A 19625-nucleotide genomic window follows, 5' to 3' on the forward strand; every position below is an offset into this window, starting at 1 on the left:
TTCAAGTAGGCTACTTCCAGAGCTTCAGTGCCCGTGTCATCCCAAACAAAACCTTATTATTCATTATTAAAACCTAACATTATTATGAAAGTTCACCTACAGTATTTATTTGATGTAAACGACGCATTCTACACAGACTTTATCAAGTCGGGCTGGCGATGCACTGAATTTTTTATGCATGATCTAGCACTTACCATTGTCAGTTAATTGAATGAGAACAACTTTTGTCTGTTATCTGATTAGAGCTATATGTAGTAGAATTTGGGTCTGGATGAGGGGTCATGTGTCGTCGTCGTCGTCCCAATATTACAGACATGTCAATGTGACCCCACTGGAAAAGAGTGAAAAACCTGGGATCCACTGACCCTGACCCTCCAATATACAATACAAACCTACGCCCTTGGCCAAATGTGGATTTCTTTGATTGAATAGGTAAGTAGCCTGATAGTGTTGAATAGTAAAAATAGACCAGAGGTTTAACATGCCAGATGGACCAGCTCTTATGCACAGTATCAACAAGACAACCATACTTTTAGTTCTCTAGCTATAACTTATTGAAGACAGACAAGGCTTAGTGTGTGCCGTGTTTGGAGTTGACCAGAGCTTTTCATCAAACCCTGTTATTTGATACTCTCCTTTACAGCAGATTTACGTAACAAACCTCACATCCATCTCACATTCAGTCAGAATTAAAAATGTATAAAGACAAACCACCTGCAATTCACACTGACAGTACGTCAATCATTGTGTGTCTTCCAAATGGCACTCTGTTCCCTATTTAAAGTGTTCTACATTCAACCATGGCCAAAGGAGTCCAATCAAAAGTAGTGCCCTGCATTTGAAATACGTTGCCATTTGCGACCTTTCATGTGACGCCGATCCTGTAACGTGATAGGCCTAGTCTTTTCAAACCTTGTTGCCAGGTGATCACCAAAAACTGCAGTAGTTATATACACGACCAATAAAGGGTGAGGTATTACATATTTCGAGTATTTTGACAATGTACCTGAGTTCTAAGGTGTCTCAACGTTGTTTACCAAGTAAATCAAAGAGTAGGCCTTATCCATTTATTTTACATACTTGGATGGGAAACATTGTGATATCCAACAGCTTTAGCTTTCTGGTCTATAACCATCCGGTTTATTTGTTGCTGTAAACCAAATGGCATAGAAAGGTTGAGGCTGTGCTAACTTCTTAAGAAACAACACACAACTGTCAGAGATTTATCATGTTTTAAAACACATTGTGCCTATGTTGGCTACAGCTCAGCACTGATAACATTCAGAACTTTCCCACGGTTAAATTGTAGCCTATTATCATAACTTAATGAAGTATTACCATGGCTTAATGAAGTATTACCATAACTTCATGAAGTATTACCATGGCTTAATGAAGTATTACCATAACTTAATGAAGTATTACCATGGCTAAATTGAGTATTTTTATAACTTCAAGAAGTATTACCATGGCGTAATGAAGTTTTACCATGGCTTAATGAAGTATTACCATAACTTAATGAAGTATTACCATGGCTTAATGAAGCACTACCATGGCTTAATGTAAGTGTTATTACCATGGTATAGTGGAAGTATTACTACGTTACTAAGTGTTACCATGTTCTAATGGAAGTATTACCATGGCTTAATGAAGTATTACCATAACTTAATGAAGTATTACCATGGCTTAATGTAAGAGTTATTACCATGGTATAGTGGAAGTATTACTATGTTACTAAGTGTTACCATGTTCTAATGGAAGTATTACCATGTTCTAATGGAAGTATTACCATGGTATAGGCCTAATAGATGTATTAACATGTTTCTAATGGAAGTGTTACCATGATCTAATGGAAGCATTACCATGTTTCTAATGGAAGTATTACCATGTTCTAATGGAAGTATTACCATGATATAGGCCTAATAGGTGTATTACCATGATCTAATGGAAGTGTTATTATATTACCCTGGTATTAAAGTACCATATTACCATGGTTATTATAATGAATTACCGCAATATTCCCATCCTTATAATGAAGTACTATGATTTACCTTGGTTATAATAAATAATAATCAATATCCTGTTAATCGTTTGTTTGTACATTCTGTTTAAAGTGGCAGCACTATTTCATCAGATTTGGTTCCCTAACTAGCTGATACTACCCGATATATATATTTTTGTAAAGTGAGAGGACTTATAGTATAGTGGATTTCATTACTTAATTATCCGTAAATCCCCCAGAAGCCAAGAGGCCTCAACCAAACCCCTTCACTAACATTCAGCAGTGCCCTTATCAAGTGACAGCAGATCAATTTCAAAGCTGATCTTATTAGTCGGAATAACAATTAGTCTGACAACTTGTATGGGTTCCAATAACGAGCTTGAAATTGCATTCTAGCTGCCAGGCAAAATGAGAAAGGTAAAATTAATTATTCAAATCGGACATGGGTGAGGTCAGCTAAGATCTTTATTCTAGATTTTCACGGTAAAAACTATTCTAAATTCCCCCATCTTTCTCTCTTTATGAGTTGGGCTTTTGGCCTTGTGTTATTGCAGCAGTTCACAGCAGGCTTAACAGAGTCAAAGATGGAGATGTATGAATCTTACCAAGTTGTACTTCTTAACATTCACATCGGTCAACCGATAAGTACTTACCAGCACCGATGTGCTTTGAGGACAATGCATTCACCCACCGTCAGCCATGACTGAGCATGGAGATGCCTGAGAGTTGCCAGAGCGTAATGTCCAACACCAACTCCACCACAGTGCTGAGCCGGTTTGAGCCACAAGATCCAAAGGCGTTGTCCAGATAAGGTGACAACGATTCAAATTACATTTTCATTATTTTGCAAAAACAAAACAATAATGTGAAGAAGTTAAATCAACATATAAAAAAGACATTTAAAGTGAATATATTGTTTTGCCTTCTGCTTACGTTTTAAACCAAATCCAATGTCATCATTCAAACACTGCTCGAAAAATTAAGGGAACACATGAATCACACATTGGGTCTTGGTGAAGGAAATATATGAAAGATCTAAATCTTTACTGTACATTGTGTAATTCGTTAAGAACAAAATGACGTAACAATGGTCAAGGGAAACCAAATTCCCCAACCGATTGAGGGCTGGATTCAAACTCACACCGAAAATCTAAGTAAACAATTGAAATCACAGGCTGTTCTAACTGGTGTGGATTTCATTATGGGAAATCATAATGTTTATGACCCCCACGTTCCTGTATGCACTCCCAACAACGTCTAGGCATGATCTTGGTGAGACTGCAGATGGTGTCCTAGGGGATCTCCTCCCAGACCTGGATCAGGGCATCAGTGAGGTCCTGGACAGTTTGTGGTGCTATCTGGCGGTGTCAGATGCACCGATACATAACGTCCCAGAGCTTCTCAATTGAAATCAGGTCTGGGGAACATGAGGGCCAGTCAATGGCATCAATGCCACCAATTGTGCAAGTTCTCCCACTTATGTAATTTTCATCATAGGTACACTTCAACTATGAGAGACAAAATGAGAAGAAAAAAAATCACATTGTAGGATTTTTTATGAATTTATTGGTAAATTCCTCTGTAAAATAAGTATTTGGTCACCTACAAACAAGTAATATTTCTGGCTCTCACAGACCTGTAACTTCTTCTTTAAGAGGCTCCTCTGTCCTCCACTCATTACCTGTATTAATGGCACCTATTTGAACTTGTTATCAGTATAAAAACACCTGTCCACAACCTCAAACAGTCACACTCCAAACTCCACTATGGCCAAGACCAAAGAGCTGTCAAAAGACACCAGAAACAAAATTGTAGACCTGCACCAGGCTGGGAAGACTGCATCTGCAATAGGTAAGCAGCTTGGTGTGAAGAAATCAACTGTGGGAGCAATTATAAGAAAATGGACGACATACAAGACCAATGATAATCTCCCTCGATCCGGAGCTCCACGCAAGATCTCACCCCGTGGGGTCAAAATGATGACAAGAACGGTGAGCAAAAATCCCAGAACCACACGGGGGGACCTAGTGAATGACCTGCAGAGAACTGGGACCAAAGGAACAAAGGCTACCATCAGTAACACACTACGCCGCCAAGGACTCAAATCCTGCCGTGCCAGACGTGTCCCCCTGCTTAAGCCAGTACATGTCCAGGCCCATCTGAGGTTTGCTAGAGGATGATCCAGAAGAGGATTGGGAAAATGTCATATGGTCAGATGAAACCAAAATAGAACTTTTTGGTAAAAACTCAACTCGTCGTGTTTGGAGGAGAAAGAATGCTGAGTTGCATCCAAAGAACATCATACCTTCTGTGAAGCTTGGGGTGGAAACATCATGCTTTGGGGCTGTTTTTCTGCAAAGGGACCAGGATGACTGATCCGTGTAAAGGAAAGAATTAATGGGGCCATGTATCGTGAGATTTTGAGTGAAAACCTCCTTCCATCAGCAAGGGCATTGAAGATGAAACGTGGCTGGGTCTTTCAGCATGACAATGATCCCAAACACACCGCCCGGGTAACAAAGGACTGGCTTAGTAAGAAGCATTTCAAGGTCCTGGAATGGCCTAGCCAGTCACCAGATCTCAACCCCATAGAAAATCTTTGAAGGGAGTTGAAAGTCTGTGTTGCCCAGCGACAGTCCCAAAACATCACTGCTCTAGAGGAGATCTGCATGGAGGAATGGGCCAAAATACCAGCAACAGTGTGTGAAAACCTTGTGAAGACTTACAGAAAACGTTTGACCTCTGTCATTGCCAACAAATAACTGAGCAAGGATAACTACACCTAACCAATTGAGGCATATGCATTTTGTACACAACTGGAAATACTGTTTTTTTTATTGCTTGAGCACATTTGTCCCACCAAAATTCACTTTTAAAAACAGCTTAAATGCAGGCCAATACGGAATAACTGTTTTCCAAAATGAGACATACTATTTGCAAATCGCACAAAGACTTCCAAAACATAAAACATTTGACACAAAATAAAAAACTTCATCAAAACTTACAACTAATAATTACACAATGGCCCAGTAAATACTTATTAGAGCTATGAACACACCGTAGCATGGTTAACCCTTTTTTATTCTGAATGGGCCATTTGTTGAAAGTATGATTATATTATGTAGCATAAGAGACAAGTAAAATATTTGCTCAGCATGGGCTGTATTATTTTTCCTTAATCAATCAATCAATCAAATGTATTTATAAAGCCCTTTTTACAACAGCAGTTGTCACAAAGTGATTTACAGAGACACCCGGCCTTAAACCCCAAGGAGCAAACAACAGTAGTGTTGGATTTTACAAAAGAAACACCAATCAGATTAGATTCAACTTTATTGTCATTGAACATTACAAATACAGTATGAGTACCAATGCAGAATATCCAGAAAAAATTGGCTTTATTTTACATTTTTACATTTTGTCCTCAAAAAATTGAATGATGCCATATATACAGAGAATAAATACAAAATATTCCAAGCTAACAAACTACTGCAAAAATAATATTAATTATTGAATAATCTTAATTTTGATACCCCTGTTGATCTACTGACATTTGGCTGGACTTGCTGTTCAGCCTCTCTCATGGAAAGACAGTGATTGACAACATGATCAATAATTGTGGCACAAAATTAATCCAATCTATAGTTCTTTGCATTCCCGTTTAAGCTACTAAACCACCACACATCTGCACTGAATACTGATTCAACAACAGTGAAAATAAATAATTTTGCAGTAGAAGAGGCTCAGATTCATGTTTGTATTATTCAGCTGTGAGCAAATGTTTTATCACTCGTTTACTTTACTGAAGAGTTGTGTTTACTGGTTTCCCAGTAAGTGCTTGATGAAATTTGATGAAATGTTAAACTTCCAGGCCACCGAGCGTTGGAAACGCAACTAAAGTTTGCTTTGAATTGTGGGTAATATCACCCCCGCAAAAGAGCAAAGTTGTTCACTCGTTCCCTCAAGCTAAAGCAAGGTCCAGGGGGCAGCATTTGTAAACTGGACCGGCACTTCACATGGCAATCTAAACTGTATCCGGTCTAGATATAGTGGATTCCCCAAGCAGACGTGGCTAAGGGAAGTGCTGAGGGATTGTCTATTTTGCGAATGGTGTGGAACGCTGGTCACCGTGCCAGGACAAGATATAATTCTCTCAACTTTGACAACGACGACCCATAGAGGACACTAAAAGAAGTTCATGTCTGGAGACGATCGACTGTAAATTATAGTACAGAAACCACTAGATGGCGCTAAGCAGTGCTGGAAACTTAGCTAGGCATGGGTCATGGCGAGAAGGGATACAGCTCATGTCAAAGTGACTTTTTAACGACTGAGTTCATGAGCCGTACGCCTTTTAGCCATGACCCCCGGGTATCGGTCCAGGATCAGAGCTGTTTGAACCGCACCTAGTTACTGTTATAAACAATCCAACCAGCAGGCCTGTTCATCAAAGATCAAGGTTGGAGAGTCTGTAACTTCAATTTGTGGATAACAAATAACATTTGAGAAATATATATTGCTGAAATTCATGGTTTATTTAATAATCAACCGACCTCTTGGTAGTACTAAGACTTCTGTTCAGCGGGCTCGGGCACGTAACATGATGGTCGGTGCTTCCGCGCCGGTGCCAAGTAGCCCAACATGTCGCCTCTTATCCCCATCCTCATTCTGCGCTGGGTTTTTCTAGCCCCCGTTGCCCTCCCTCCCGCGCGCGTGTTTACTGACATGTCAGAGCCTGTGGGACGGAGTTACTGTTGCACATTAGGCTACTCTCCATCTGGATGCTCTGACCCCTTTGAAGTCCTTGTTTAATGAAGAGAGCTGCATCTCTCACATTTGACAAGACAGTTAGGCGGCGTCGAGTCTGCGTCCCAAGAGTTTGTTACAAAAGAAACTTGTAGCCTTTCGGTTTGGGTATTACAAATAGTTGGTAGCCTTCAATTGAGACAGATATATAAATACTAAGTGGAAAAGCATTTTTCAATATACATTTTTCAAATCAAGACCATGAGGCTCATGTCGACGCGCGTGTCTTTCGTCTCTCTTCTGATTTTGGTTTTTTTCTTGGGAGACTGCCGCGGCTCTCAGGTGCAGTTCGGCCGCCTAGACCGGTGGGTGAAGACTGGTTTTCAGTACCTGAAGTTGAACCTGTGCCGCAGGGTGTCTCTGTCTGAGGGAGAATGCAAGCGGCTCTCCCACCTCCAGCTCAGCGGGGTGGCTGTCTATGTTTCCGAGCCAAACTCTGAAAAAGTACTTGCCATTCTCCCAGATTCATATTCTGCAGGGTTGCCGCTGCAGAAGCAAGGTGGTCATGGATTCAGTCCTGTACTGGAAGACAGTAGAAGACCTCAGGATTTCTTCCCCGGATCGACTGCGCATGACGGCGTGCTGGTGTTAGATCCTAGTCCCGGAGAGAGTTTCGGACATCCCGTGGTTCTCTTCTATATTGACCTAAACACGACTAAGAAAAAATGTGCACATATGGATGGAATTTACTTAGGTAAGACCATATTAATGTATTAAATCTACATAAAGTCAACTTTTGTAATGGATAACTCATTTAAAATAATTATTGTAATTCTTATAATATTTTTTTCCGAAATCTGGGTGAACAGTCTTGATCAAGGAGAGAACGAGAGCTTTTTTAATTTTGCGTTCAACCTAAAACTTCTAACTTTTATCCATCACATTTAGAAATTAATCATCGTAATTACATGATCAAAACAATCTTTAACTCAATTATTCCAAACGTTTATTTTGCCATGATGCAGAAGTCGCTTTAAAAATATAGTTTACCAAGCAATTACTTCACAAAGTTAAACTAAAGATACTCCTGTAGTTTACACAACTAACGTTTAGTTTAAAAAGTGAAAAAGTATTATGTACATATTAAATGATAATAAGAGGTTTGTCATAGACTATAATTTGTAACTACAGATCAATTTTGCGCCATTGCCGTGACAGGTTAACAGAATGTAGATTAATCTTTTAAAATGTGTTATATGTAAACAATATTTGTATATATGTTACAGAGTAGGTTCGAATGGGTAGATAACGAAAAACCAAGTATTGCATTTACTTTACATAATTTAGCAGCAGCTCTTTTCTGGAGCATGTTACAGGGCATACAAATCTTCCTTCCAGGCCTGGAATTGAACCTGCAATTAGTTAATAAATACATAATTGCATTTGTGTGTAGTTCCAATGCTTAATTACACATACATTACAAAATACTTCAAACCTTCAAGGACAGTTTTAACCCATTATAATTACACTTTCCTCATGTATGTTCCTGGGGCATGCAGAATGGGAAATCTCTCTACCAAAGTTCTCAAGTGTTTTAAAACCTTCTGAGGCTACATTGCCTGACTCTCATCCTAAGGGAGCCACTATTTTTAATGATATGAGGTTTGACAGGGAAAATAGCCTGGTTGACACAATACAGAGAAGCTAGACTAGTCGACGCGATACAGAGAGTCTAGCCTGGTTGAATCGTTTGTAAATCATTCTCATACAGGGTAGGATGTTGAGACCGTACAATGAAGGGGTAAGAGCACTGCATTGTGGAAAACAGACAGGGCAATTTGTGTGTGTGCGTATCTGTGTGTGTATGCTTGGTTGTATATGTGTGCGTGCCTGTGTATATAAGAGCTCTCAGGCCCAGTCAGGTGAGGGACACCCTGCTGGGTTATAGGAAGGCCTGAGGGAAGGCTGAAGTCAGAGTCATGCATTCACAATAACACCTTTCCATTATTCATTATGAGTGGATCCGGTCCCCAGCTAAAAGTTTAGTACACTACTATATACCCCATTCACCCCCTCCACCCTCTACCCCATTCACCCCCTCCACCCTCTACCCCATTCACCCCCTCCACCCTCTACCTCATTCACCCTCTCCACCCTCTACCCCATTCACCCTCTCCACCCTCTACCCCATTCACCCTCTCCACCCTCTACCCCATTCACCCTCTCCACCCTCTACCCCATTCACCCTCTCCACCCTCTACCCCATTCACCCTCTCCACCCTCTACCCCCTCCACCCTCTACCCCATTCACCCTCTCCACCCTCTACCCCATTCACCCCATTCACCCTCTCCACCCTATTCAGCCTCCACCCCACCAAATTCAGCCTATTCACTTTCTACCTTCTTCAGCCTCTAGACTCCATTCATCCTCTCCATCCTCCACCCACTTCATCCACCTACCTCATCATAGTTTATGGAAATTACAGGATTGTTTTCAAAGAAAGAGGAAATCAAAAGCATTTATTGTCTGTCAGAGGCAACTATGAGGTGTGGAGCTTTGCCCATTTGACTGATATATTGTCAGATGGCGCTTCCCTATCCCAGAGGAGCAGACAGGAATGAAAATGCTTTTCAACAGGTTTAGTTAAGAAAGACTGAAGCAATTTTAATGAACGTCACTGCCAAGCATAAGCTGAAAAGACCGACCGAGGTGACGTGGTAAATATCAGCCAGATTTCAGATTGAATATGATAGTGTTTTGGGAGTTGAGACCAAGGTTGACCAACCGCCTCCTCCTGATGCTGAGCGAAAGGGAGATCCAAGAGAGAGAGAGAAGGAGATCCGAGAGAGTGAGAGAGAGAGAAGGAGATCCGAGAGAGTGAGAGAGAGAGAAGGAGATCTGAGAGAGAGCGCGAGAGAGAAAAGCATTTTTTTCTAAACCTAATTTGAAACCCACCCAGGTCTTATAATGGGAGCCAGGAAATGGCTAAGTGTTGAGAGTGAGCAACACAAAAGGCATGTTCGTGTTGCTCTCCACCTTCAAAGCCAAGCGGTCGCTGGAGATGTTCAGTTGCTCTGTTGACTGGACCTGCCCTGGCTTCTATTACCCTGACCGGCCGGACTCTCACAGCACCAGGTTTCCTATTCCTGCCGTAAACAAACACCATGGCCGTGTTTCCAAGTGTCAGTCTACGACCAGAGGAAAGTTTTGACGAGGGGGGGCTGAAAATGGATGGACGCTATCATCATATCATATTTCAATTTGTAAATTTCTTTAAACATATTTTATAACATCTCCCTGAATGAAATGCCATTCAAGGGCATGTAGCAAGTACGGAAGCCAAACATTGTTTCTGGGCCAGTGTGCAACAGGTTGGATAGATATTCAGTAGATTACTTGGAAACCAAAAAAAGCATTAGCTGTCTGTCAGAGCCCACTTTTCAGGCACTTTAATCGCAGTATTGATTGTGATAATTGCACATCTTGTCCACACATTCACAAGTAATGTGTGGTTCACCCTTTACCAGACAGTATGATCTACAAAGTAATATGGAAATTAAATATAAGTAAATTAGCAGATACTTTACAGAGTGCAAACCCCCCCCCCCCCCAAGTGAGAGATGAGAAGGGGAGAATTCGCCCCACAACTATTTTCTTTAGTGGAATAAATACGGAGGGAGCAGAGACAACGAATAAGACGTAGGAACAGAGATTAAAGCAGAGAGAGACAGGCAACAAAGACTACATAGTAAAGACAGTTGTGTACTCATGTGAAACAGGAACTGTTTTTAACAGATGGAAGGAATGAGACACATTGTAAAAATCGTGATCCAGACCCATCTGGACAGACACCCACTACACACTCCATCGCTTGCCAGTCTCTCTCCCATCTTTGGCACTCTCATGCCAGAAAATTCTTGTTGGCTCTTCAGCTTTTATTTTCTAACGCATACACTTTAACACACACACACACACAAACACAAGCATACACTTTAACACACACACACACACAAACACAAGCATACACTTTAACGCACACACACACAAACACACACATATGCACATGTACATGTACACAGACAGACACACACCTCCCCACTCATTACTGTAGACACAGACACACACCTCCCCACTCATTACTGTAGACACAGACACACACCTCCCCACTCATTACTGTAGACACAGACACACACCTCCCCACTCATTACTGTAGACACAGACACACACCTCCCCACTCATTACTGTAGACACAGACACACACCTCCCCACTCATTACTGTAGACACAGACACACACCTCCCCACTCATTACTGTAGACACAGACACACACCTCCCCACTTATTACTGTAGACACACACAGATGCACACACCTCCCCACTCATTACTGTAGACACAGACACACACCTCCCCACTCATTACTGTAGACACAGACACACACCTCCCCACTCATTACATTAGACACAGACACACACCTCCCCACTCATTACTGTAGACACAGACAGACAGACACACACCTCCCCACTCATTACTGTAGACACAGACAGACAGACACACACCTCCCCACTCATTACTGTAGACACAGACACACACCTCCCCACTCATTACTGTAGACACAGACACACACCTCCCCACTCATTACTGTAGACACAGACACACACCTCCCCACTCATTACTGTAGACACAGACACACACCTCCCCACTCATTACTGTAGACACAGACAGACACCTCCCCACTCATTACTGTAGACACAGACAGACACCTCCCCACTCATTACTGTAGACACAGACACACACCTCCCCACTCATTACTGTAGACACAGACACACACCTCCCCACTCATTACTGTAGACACAGACACACACCTCCCCACTCATTACTGTAGACACAGACACACACCTCCCCACTCATTACTGTAGACACAGACACACACCTCCCCACTTATTACTGTAGACACACACAGACAGACACACACCTCCCCACTCATTACTGTAGACACAGACAGACAAACTGACAAACAGACAGACACCTCCCCACCTATTACTGTAGACACAGACAGACAGACACCTCCCCACCCATTAATGTAGACACAGACAGACAGACACCTCCCCACCCATTAATGTAGACACAGACAGACAGACACACACCTCCCCACTCATTACTGTAGACACAGACACACACCTCCCCACTCATTACTGTAGACACAGACACACACCTCCCCACTCATTACTGTAGACACAGACACACACCTCCCCACTCATTACTGTAGACACAGACAGACAAACTGACAAACAGACAGACACCTCCCCACCTATTACTGTAGACACAGACAGACAGACACCTCCCCACCCATTAATGTAGACACAGACAGACAGACACACACCTCCCCACTCATTACTGTAGACACAGACAGACAAACTGACAAACAGACAGACACCTCCCCACCTATTACTGTAGACACAGACAGACAGACACACACCTCCCCACTCATTACTGTAGACACAGACAGACAAACTGACAAACAGACAGACACCTCCCCACCTATTACTGTAGACACAGACAGACAGACACCTCCCCACCCATTAATGTAGACACAGACAGACAGACACCTCCCCACTCATTACTGCAGACACAGACAGACAGACACCTGCCCACCCATTACTGTAGACACAGACAGACAAACAGACAGACACTTCCCCACAAATTACTGTAGATCAGGGGTGTCCAAACCATTCCATGTAGGGACGTGTGTCTGTGGGTTTTTGGTTTTTCCTATAAATTGGTTAGTAACCTAATTAGTCAATTAAGTACAAGGTGAGAGCAAAAACCTGCAGACATACGGCCCTCCGTGGAACTGTTTGGACACCCCTGCTGTAGACAGACAGACGGGACAAACCTCCCCACCCATTACTGTACACAGACAGACAAACAGACAGACACCTCCCCACCCATTACTGTACACAGACAGACAAACAGACAGACACCTCCCCACCCATTACTGTACACAGACAGACAAACAGACAGACACCTCCCCACCCATTACTGTAGACACAGGCAGACAGACAGACAGACAGGGCCTATGGATGAAGTGTAAAAACATCCATGTCTGTAGTGGGAATGATACAGTGAGACGTCTCAGAAGGGAGAAACCTAAAAAAGGTTCACCATCACTGGACTGTTTAGGACTGATCTGGACTGGGCTGGTTGGACTGATCTGTACTGGGCTGGTTGGACTGATCTGGACTGGACTGGTTGGGACTGATCTGGACTGGACTGGATGGACTGATCTGGACTGGACTGGTTGGGACTGATCTGGACTGGACTGGTTGGGACTGATCTGGACTGGACTGGATGGACTGATCTGGACTGGTTGGACTGATCTGGACTGGTTGGACTGATCTGGACTAGACTGGATGGACTGATCTGGACTGGTTGGACTGATCTGGACTGGACTGGATGGACTGATCTGGACTGGTTGGACTGATCTGGACTGGACTGGATGGACTGATCTGGACTGGTTGGACTGATCTGGACTGGACTGGTTGGGACTGATCTGCACTGGACTGGTTGGGACTGATCTGCACTGGACTGGATGGGACTGATCTGGACTGGGCTGGTTGGACTGATCTGGACTGGATGGACTGATCTGGACTGGACTGGATGGACTGATCTGGACTGGTTGGACTGATCTGGACTGGACTGGATGGACTGATCTGGACTGGTTGGACTGATCTGCACTGGACTGGTTGGGACTGATCTGCACTGGACTGGATGGGACTGATCTGGACTGGGCTGGTTGGACTGATCTGCACTGGACTGGTTGGGACTGATCTGGACTGGTTGGATTGATCTGGACTGGACTGGTTGGATTGATCTGGACTGGACTGGTTGGGACTGATCTGTACTGGGCTGGTTGGACTGATCTGTACTGGGCTGGTTGGACTGATCTGGACTGGGCTGGTTGGACTGATCTGGACTGGACTGGTTGGGACTGATCTGTACTGGGCTGGTTGGACTGATCTGTACTGGGCATTTTAGTGGAGAAGTGCCTTCATTCCACAGTAATTTCCTTTGGCTCTGGGTCTTAACACATATATGACTGATGTTGGATGAATCACTGTGTTCCAGGGGAGGAGTGCCTGACTCTAGCCCTGAAGAGTCGCTGTCAGAACCAGCTGAAGCGTCGTCAGAGTGCCAGCGAGAGGCTGGTGGGGAACGGGCACGCCCAGCGGGCGACCGTGGCGAGGCCTGGCATCAGCTCGGTACGGGTGGAGCGCAGCGGTGGGCTCTGTGAGGTACACTTCCTCCCCCTGGTGGTCGGAGTCCGGGATAGCAACCGCACTCAACGGCTACGCTGCATCGGTGAGCTGACTGGCCTGCTGGTACACACTGCTGGTACACACTGCTGGTACACACTGGAGGCCTGATTAGGTTTACAGTTTGGATTATTTTAAACCTAACCTAAACCTAATCTAACCCAAACTTAATTTCAGGCCTCATCCTAACCTTAACATTTTTTATGATTGAGCTTGTTTTGAATTCACAAAGGAGTGTCTATTATGAACCGGCTAAATTGTGAAGGTCTATGCAGTATCATAAAAAATGATATAAACAATATTACACAGCAGATATAAACAATATTATACAACAGATATAAACAATATTACACAACAGATATAAACAATATTATACAACAGATATAAACAATATTAGACAACAGATATACACAATATTACACAACAGATATAAACAATATTACACAACAGATATAAAGAAAATTACGCAACAGATTTAAACAATATTACACAACAGATATAAACAATATTACACAACAGATATAAACAATATTACACAACAGATATACACAATATTACACAACAGAAATAAACAATATTAGACAACAGATATACACAACATTACACAACAAATATAAACAATATTACACAACAAATATAAACAATATCACACAACAGATATATACAATATCACACAACAGATATAGACAATGTTACACAACAGATATATACAATATCACACAACAGATGTAGACAATATTACACAACAGATATAAACAATATTACACAGAAAACAGATATAGACAATTTTACACAACAGATATAAACAATATTACGCAACAGATATAAACAATATTACACAACAGATATAAACAAAATTAGACAACAGATATAAACAATATTACACAAAAGATATACACAATATTACACAACAGATATAAACAAAATTAGACAACAGATATAAACAATATTACACAACAGATATAAACAATATTATGCAACAGATATAAACAATATTACACAACAGATATACACAATATTACACAACAGAAATAAACAATATTAGACAACAGATATACACAACATTACACAACAAATATAAACAATATTACACAACAAATATTAACAATATCACACAACAGATATATACAATATCACACAACAGATATAGACAATATTACACAACAGATATAAACAATATTACACAGAAAACAGATATAGACAATATTATACAACAGATATAAACAATATTACGCAACAGATATAAACAATATTACACAACAGATATAAACAAAATTAGACAACAGATATAAACAATATTACACAAAAGATATACACAATATTACACAACAGATATAAACAAAATTAGACAACAGATATAAACAATATTACACAAAAAATATACACAATATTACACAACAGTTATACACAATATTACACAACAGATATAAACAATATTACACAACAGATATACACAGTACTCATGAGGAGGTTGAGTTAGTAGTCTGCTGTGTCTCCATTGGCTCTTGTACTTCCTGTCAACTGTGTAACAGGAAGTCCTGTGCTCCCCCAGATCACCCAGACTTCGCCCGGTGCCCCGAGCCTCTGCCCATCACCAGCCCACAAACGCCTGTGTCCAGCTGTGAGCTGAATAAAAACACCCGGCGATGCCACCAGCAGCCTCTGGCCACACACCTCTCCTGCAGGCTCTATCAGACCTGTGACCACGCAGTGTTGCTCTCAGGTCAGTTACATCCGGTGGGTCTGCTGACTGTACCAAAACTCACAGGCAGGTGACCCCAACCTAGAGTCAACACTGACTGTGTGTGTGTGCGTGTGTGCGTGTGTGTGTGCGTGCGTGTGTGGTGTGTGCGTGTGTGTGTGCATGTGTGTGTGTACAGGCGGATGGCAGGAACAGATCACCTACCACCGTCATGTCCAGAATCTCCAGCTCTTCCATTTGATGTTGAGGAACAATGGCTTCCACAAAGATCACATCAAGACGTTCTTTGCTGGAAACGGACAGCTTTCAGGTAAGATGACAGACAGACAAACTGAAAGTGGAAGAGACAGACAGCAGGAAACAGACAGACAGGGTGTCTCTTACTCCCTGGTGAACCTCCTCATCCTCCCCACAGCAGAGGAGACAGAGGGTGTTTATCCAGCCACAGAGAAAGCGGTGATAAGGAACCATCTTTCCTACATTTGTCGTAAGCAGCACTGTGCCGACACCCTGGTGCTGTTTCTGAACAGTCCTACCAGGAACGACGGGACCATGTTGCTCTGGGATGGGAACTACAATGGAATAGTGAGTACATTACTATAGCAACTACAACAAAATAATGATTACATTACAATAGCAACTACAACAGAATAATGATTACATTACAATAGCAACTACAACAGAATAATGATTACATTACTATAGCAACTACAACAGAATAATGATTACATTACAATAGCAACTACAACAGAATAATGATTACATTACTATAGCAACTACAACAAAATAATGATTACATTACAATAGCAACTACAACAGCATAGTGTTCCTTCCGGTCTATAGGATTCTGGTCAAATCTAGTGCACAAAATTAGAAATAGGTTGCAGACCTTTCCAGAAGCTCCCTTTCAGCTTTTGTTAATGTTATGAATCTTAATATTTTATCGCCCAATAATGTTGTAATGTTTGATGTTTCACCTCCTGATATTTAATCTCTTGATAATGCTGATGTAAATGAATGCTGTCATTCTTAGGATTTAATCTCCTGATATTTAGTCTCCTAATAATGCTGTCATTCTTAGTATTTAATCTCCTGATATTTAGTCTGCTAATAATGCTATCATTCTAATAATCTATGGTCATATAATATCAGCTTAATTTTTTTCCAATTCCGTTGTATTTATTTCGGTTGTATTTATTTTTGTGATTCTGTTTTGAATATCACTCCTCCAAATTACAGCGCGGGTCATTTGTTTCCCAGCCACAAAGGCCCGTAATTCCAAAAAAAACACTAGATTACATAGATGAGGGAAACCCTGAACACTACTATGAAACATACTGCTGTAGCAAATAATTAGCAAAGTTTTGTTTAGATCAAGCGTTTAACACTGTTTGAGTGACAGGGAGTCACCGACTTGCAGCTGAAATTTCGCAGACTATGGCCTAGATTTCAAATAATTGCCAAGCAATGTCATTCAGTCCTCCCAAACAATATTTTACTGTATACAATATTTTATTAACCTAAACATGCAGGCACCGTGGATCTTACCGCGATATCTGCAGGTTAGAATAGGAGCGCGTCACTACATTCAAGGCTGTTTTTTGGATAGCCCAGAAAGTTTCGCGAGCGGACATTACAGCCAATGGGATGGTGCCCTGACACGCACGCGCAACGGAAGCCGATTAGCGCTTCGTTTTCATGGCGCGAAATTTGTTTAATTAAGTTAAGCGAATGATATGGGACAAGACATTCTGCACTCAGAGCTCCATGTCCTTCCAGATTCGAGACACTCAGAGTAGGCCAAATGCCGTGTTCATTATCATTAATATTACGGGGCAATGTTAAAATTATACAGCTCCAGAAAAAATTAGAGACCACTGAACCTTTTTCTTTCCTTTCCGAAAAGGTTGGGTTAGGGTCTCTTAATTTTAACACTTCTGTTCCTCACTCAAAAGCTTCCCTTTCGGATATTTTGAAAAGGAAAGAAAAATTTGCAGTGGTCTCTTAATTTTTGCTGGAGCTGTATATTCCTAAATATATTCCTATATTCCTACAATTTTTATTATTTAGTTGATTTCTTTGTTTATGTCTGGACTCCGTTATCACGTCCACATTCTCCGCAGACATGACAGAGCCCTGGTAACACCTGTCTTCTGCCTGGGGCATGGCCGACCCTGGTAAGACAGAGTCGATGTTATAACCAGAGTGGCAAACCTCTCCACCGGCCACAATGACCTCAGACGCCCCAGGGACCCTCTTGGGACAACAGACGCCCTAGGGACCCTCTGGGACAAAGGCAACCTGATCCCAGATAGAGAGACACACAGTCAGACAGAGTGACAAAAAGGCCCCTGGGGGACTCAGCGACCACACAGGAACACCAGCCCTGCAGACACTGCCTGTGAAATCCTGTTAAATCCTCTGGGGTGGGGGGGGGGGATAAAGCTGCCCGACATATGCATTTATTATTCTGTCTCGGTGGGGGCCCAGCTCAGCCCTCAGCCGGTTCAGCTCCCTGATCCCCAACCTCCTGTGGTTTCATTCTACCCCCCCCCCCACCCTCCCCAAACACACACACACACACTCAACACGTCAACCCATGTCTGGGTCCTGAGAATATGGCCGTATACAGATCAGGTTGCTCCTACAGAGATAGTTAACTTTGAGAATGTGTGTGCGCATCCTCCTCCCGTGCCCAGGCCGACCTGAAGGAGCGCTACAGTGTGGGAGAGCTGCTAGCGGATCTGGCTGGATGCAAGGCCAGTAGGGTGCTGCTGTTTGTGGATCAGAGTTACAGTGGCGTGCTCAGCAAGAGACTGAGGGGGTCCGTGAAACACCTCAACGTGGTCCTGCTCAGCAGCGCCCCCTGGGACCTCAACATCGCCAAGGGCTGGGCCTCTCTACACCCAGCTACGTGCCTTATAGATCACCTTAGTAAGGTAGGGAACGCACATTTCCAAGGGTTAACAGAACTACATTACCCAGAGGTAGATTTGTTTTTCTAGATGTTCTAGTAGCAATGAATGTGTGATGTAGTACTGCCATTGATCATTGGACCTGACTCATCTTCTTTATCCAATCCCATCTCAGGGTTCAGGGATGTCCCGCCTCCTAGACCCCACAGCCAGCCTATTAAACGTCACTCTGTCTGGGGCTCCCTGTAATGCCACACCCCCTTTGAGTGAGGCAGAGATGAAGAGGGGGTATATGGGTTGTCAGAACCTCCCCACGGCCCTGTGGTATCAAAACCACAACCAGAACCGACGCAGACCCCTGGACAGAAAGAACTGAGGAATAACAAATGCACAAAAAGGCACACACAAATACACAAAAAGCAACACACACACACACGTTAGAGTTAGGGTTATGAGTTGCTTTCTCCATCACACACTGGACGATGGCTTGTCATAGTTCTGCTCCATTACAACACCTCTCTGAATATTTCTTTTCAGCCCATGACTGCACCTATTGAACCCACCCAGACCCTGTGACCCCACCCATGCCCCAAAGGCCACACCCATATCCTTAGACCACGCAAATGCCCCAAGGCCACACCCATATCCCTAGACCTCGCCAATCCCCCAAGATCACATCCATATCCCTAGACCATGTAAATGCCCCAAGGCCACACCCATATCCCTAGACCACGCCAATCCCCCAAGGCCACACCCATATCCTTAGACCACGCAAATGCCCCAGGCCACACCCATATCCTTAGACCACGCAAATGCCCCAAGGCCACACCCATATCCCTATTTGGGGATAATGCCCCATATCCCACACCCATAGTCCAAAACCACACCCATGGCCCAAGACCACTCCCATAGCCCAAAACCACATGCCCACACACAGATACATGGCCACA

The 19625-nt window shown here is 42.8% G+C and overlaps 1 protein-coding gene across 2 annotated transcripts; it reads left to right on the plus strand.

Annotated features, from left to right (window-relative positions):
* The first annotated feature begins 6737 nt into the window (after positions 1–6737).
* si:ch211-67e16.11 lies at positions 6738–19472 on the plus strand. Of its 2 annotated transcripts, none has more exons than XM_034289060.1 (7): positions 6738–7499; positions 13871–14104; positions 15611–15781; positions 15939–16070; positions 16179–16345; positions 18460–18699; positions 18851–19472. In XM_034289060.1, the coding sequence occupies exons 1-7, from the start codon at positions 7007–7009 to the stop codon at positions 19049–19051; spliced, it is 1638 nt and encodes a 545-aa protein (XP_034144951.1). In that variant the 5' UTR covers positions 6738–7006; the 3' UTR covers positions 19052–19472. The 2 variants fall into 2 exon arrangements, with proteins under 2 accessions (XP_034144951.1, XP_012986924.2); XM_013131470.4 differs by having other exon boundaries at positions 6740–7499; positions 16176–16345.
* The last annotated feature ends 153 nt before the right edge of the window (positions 19473–19625 follow it).

This window comes from Esox lucius, chromosome 20 (assembly GCF_011004845.1).
Source record: "Esox lucius isolate fEsoLuc1 chromosome 20, fEsoLuc1.pri, whole genome shotgun sequence".
Classification (NCBI taxonomy): Eukaryota; Metazoa; Chordata; class Actinopteri; order Esociformes; family Esocidae; genus Esox; species Esox lucius.

Coding starts and splice junctions, on each gene's coding strand:
- si:ch211-67e16.11 (XM_013131470.4), top strand. CDS start 7,007: ATGAGGCTCATGTCGACGCGCGTGTCTTTCGTCTCTCTTCTGATTTTG. Junction 7,500..13,870: donor TATGGATGGAATTTACTTAG/GTAAGACCATAT, acceptor ACTGTGTTCCAG/GGGAGGAGTGCCTGACTCTA. Junction 15,782..15,938: donor CCACGCAGTGTTGCTCTCAG/GTCAGTTACATC, acceptor GTGTGTGTACAG/GCGGATGGCAGGAACAGATC.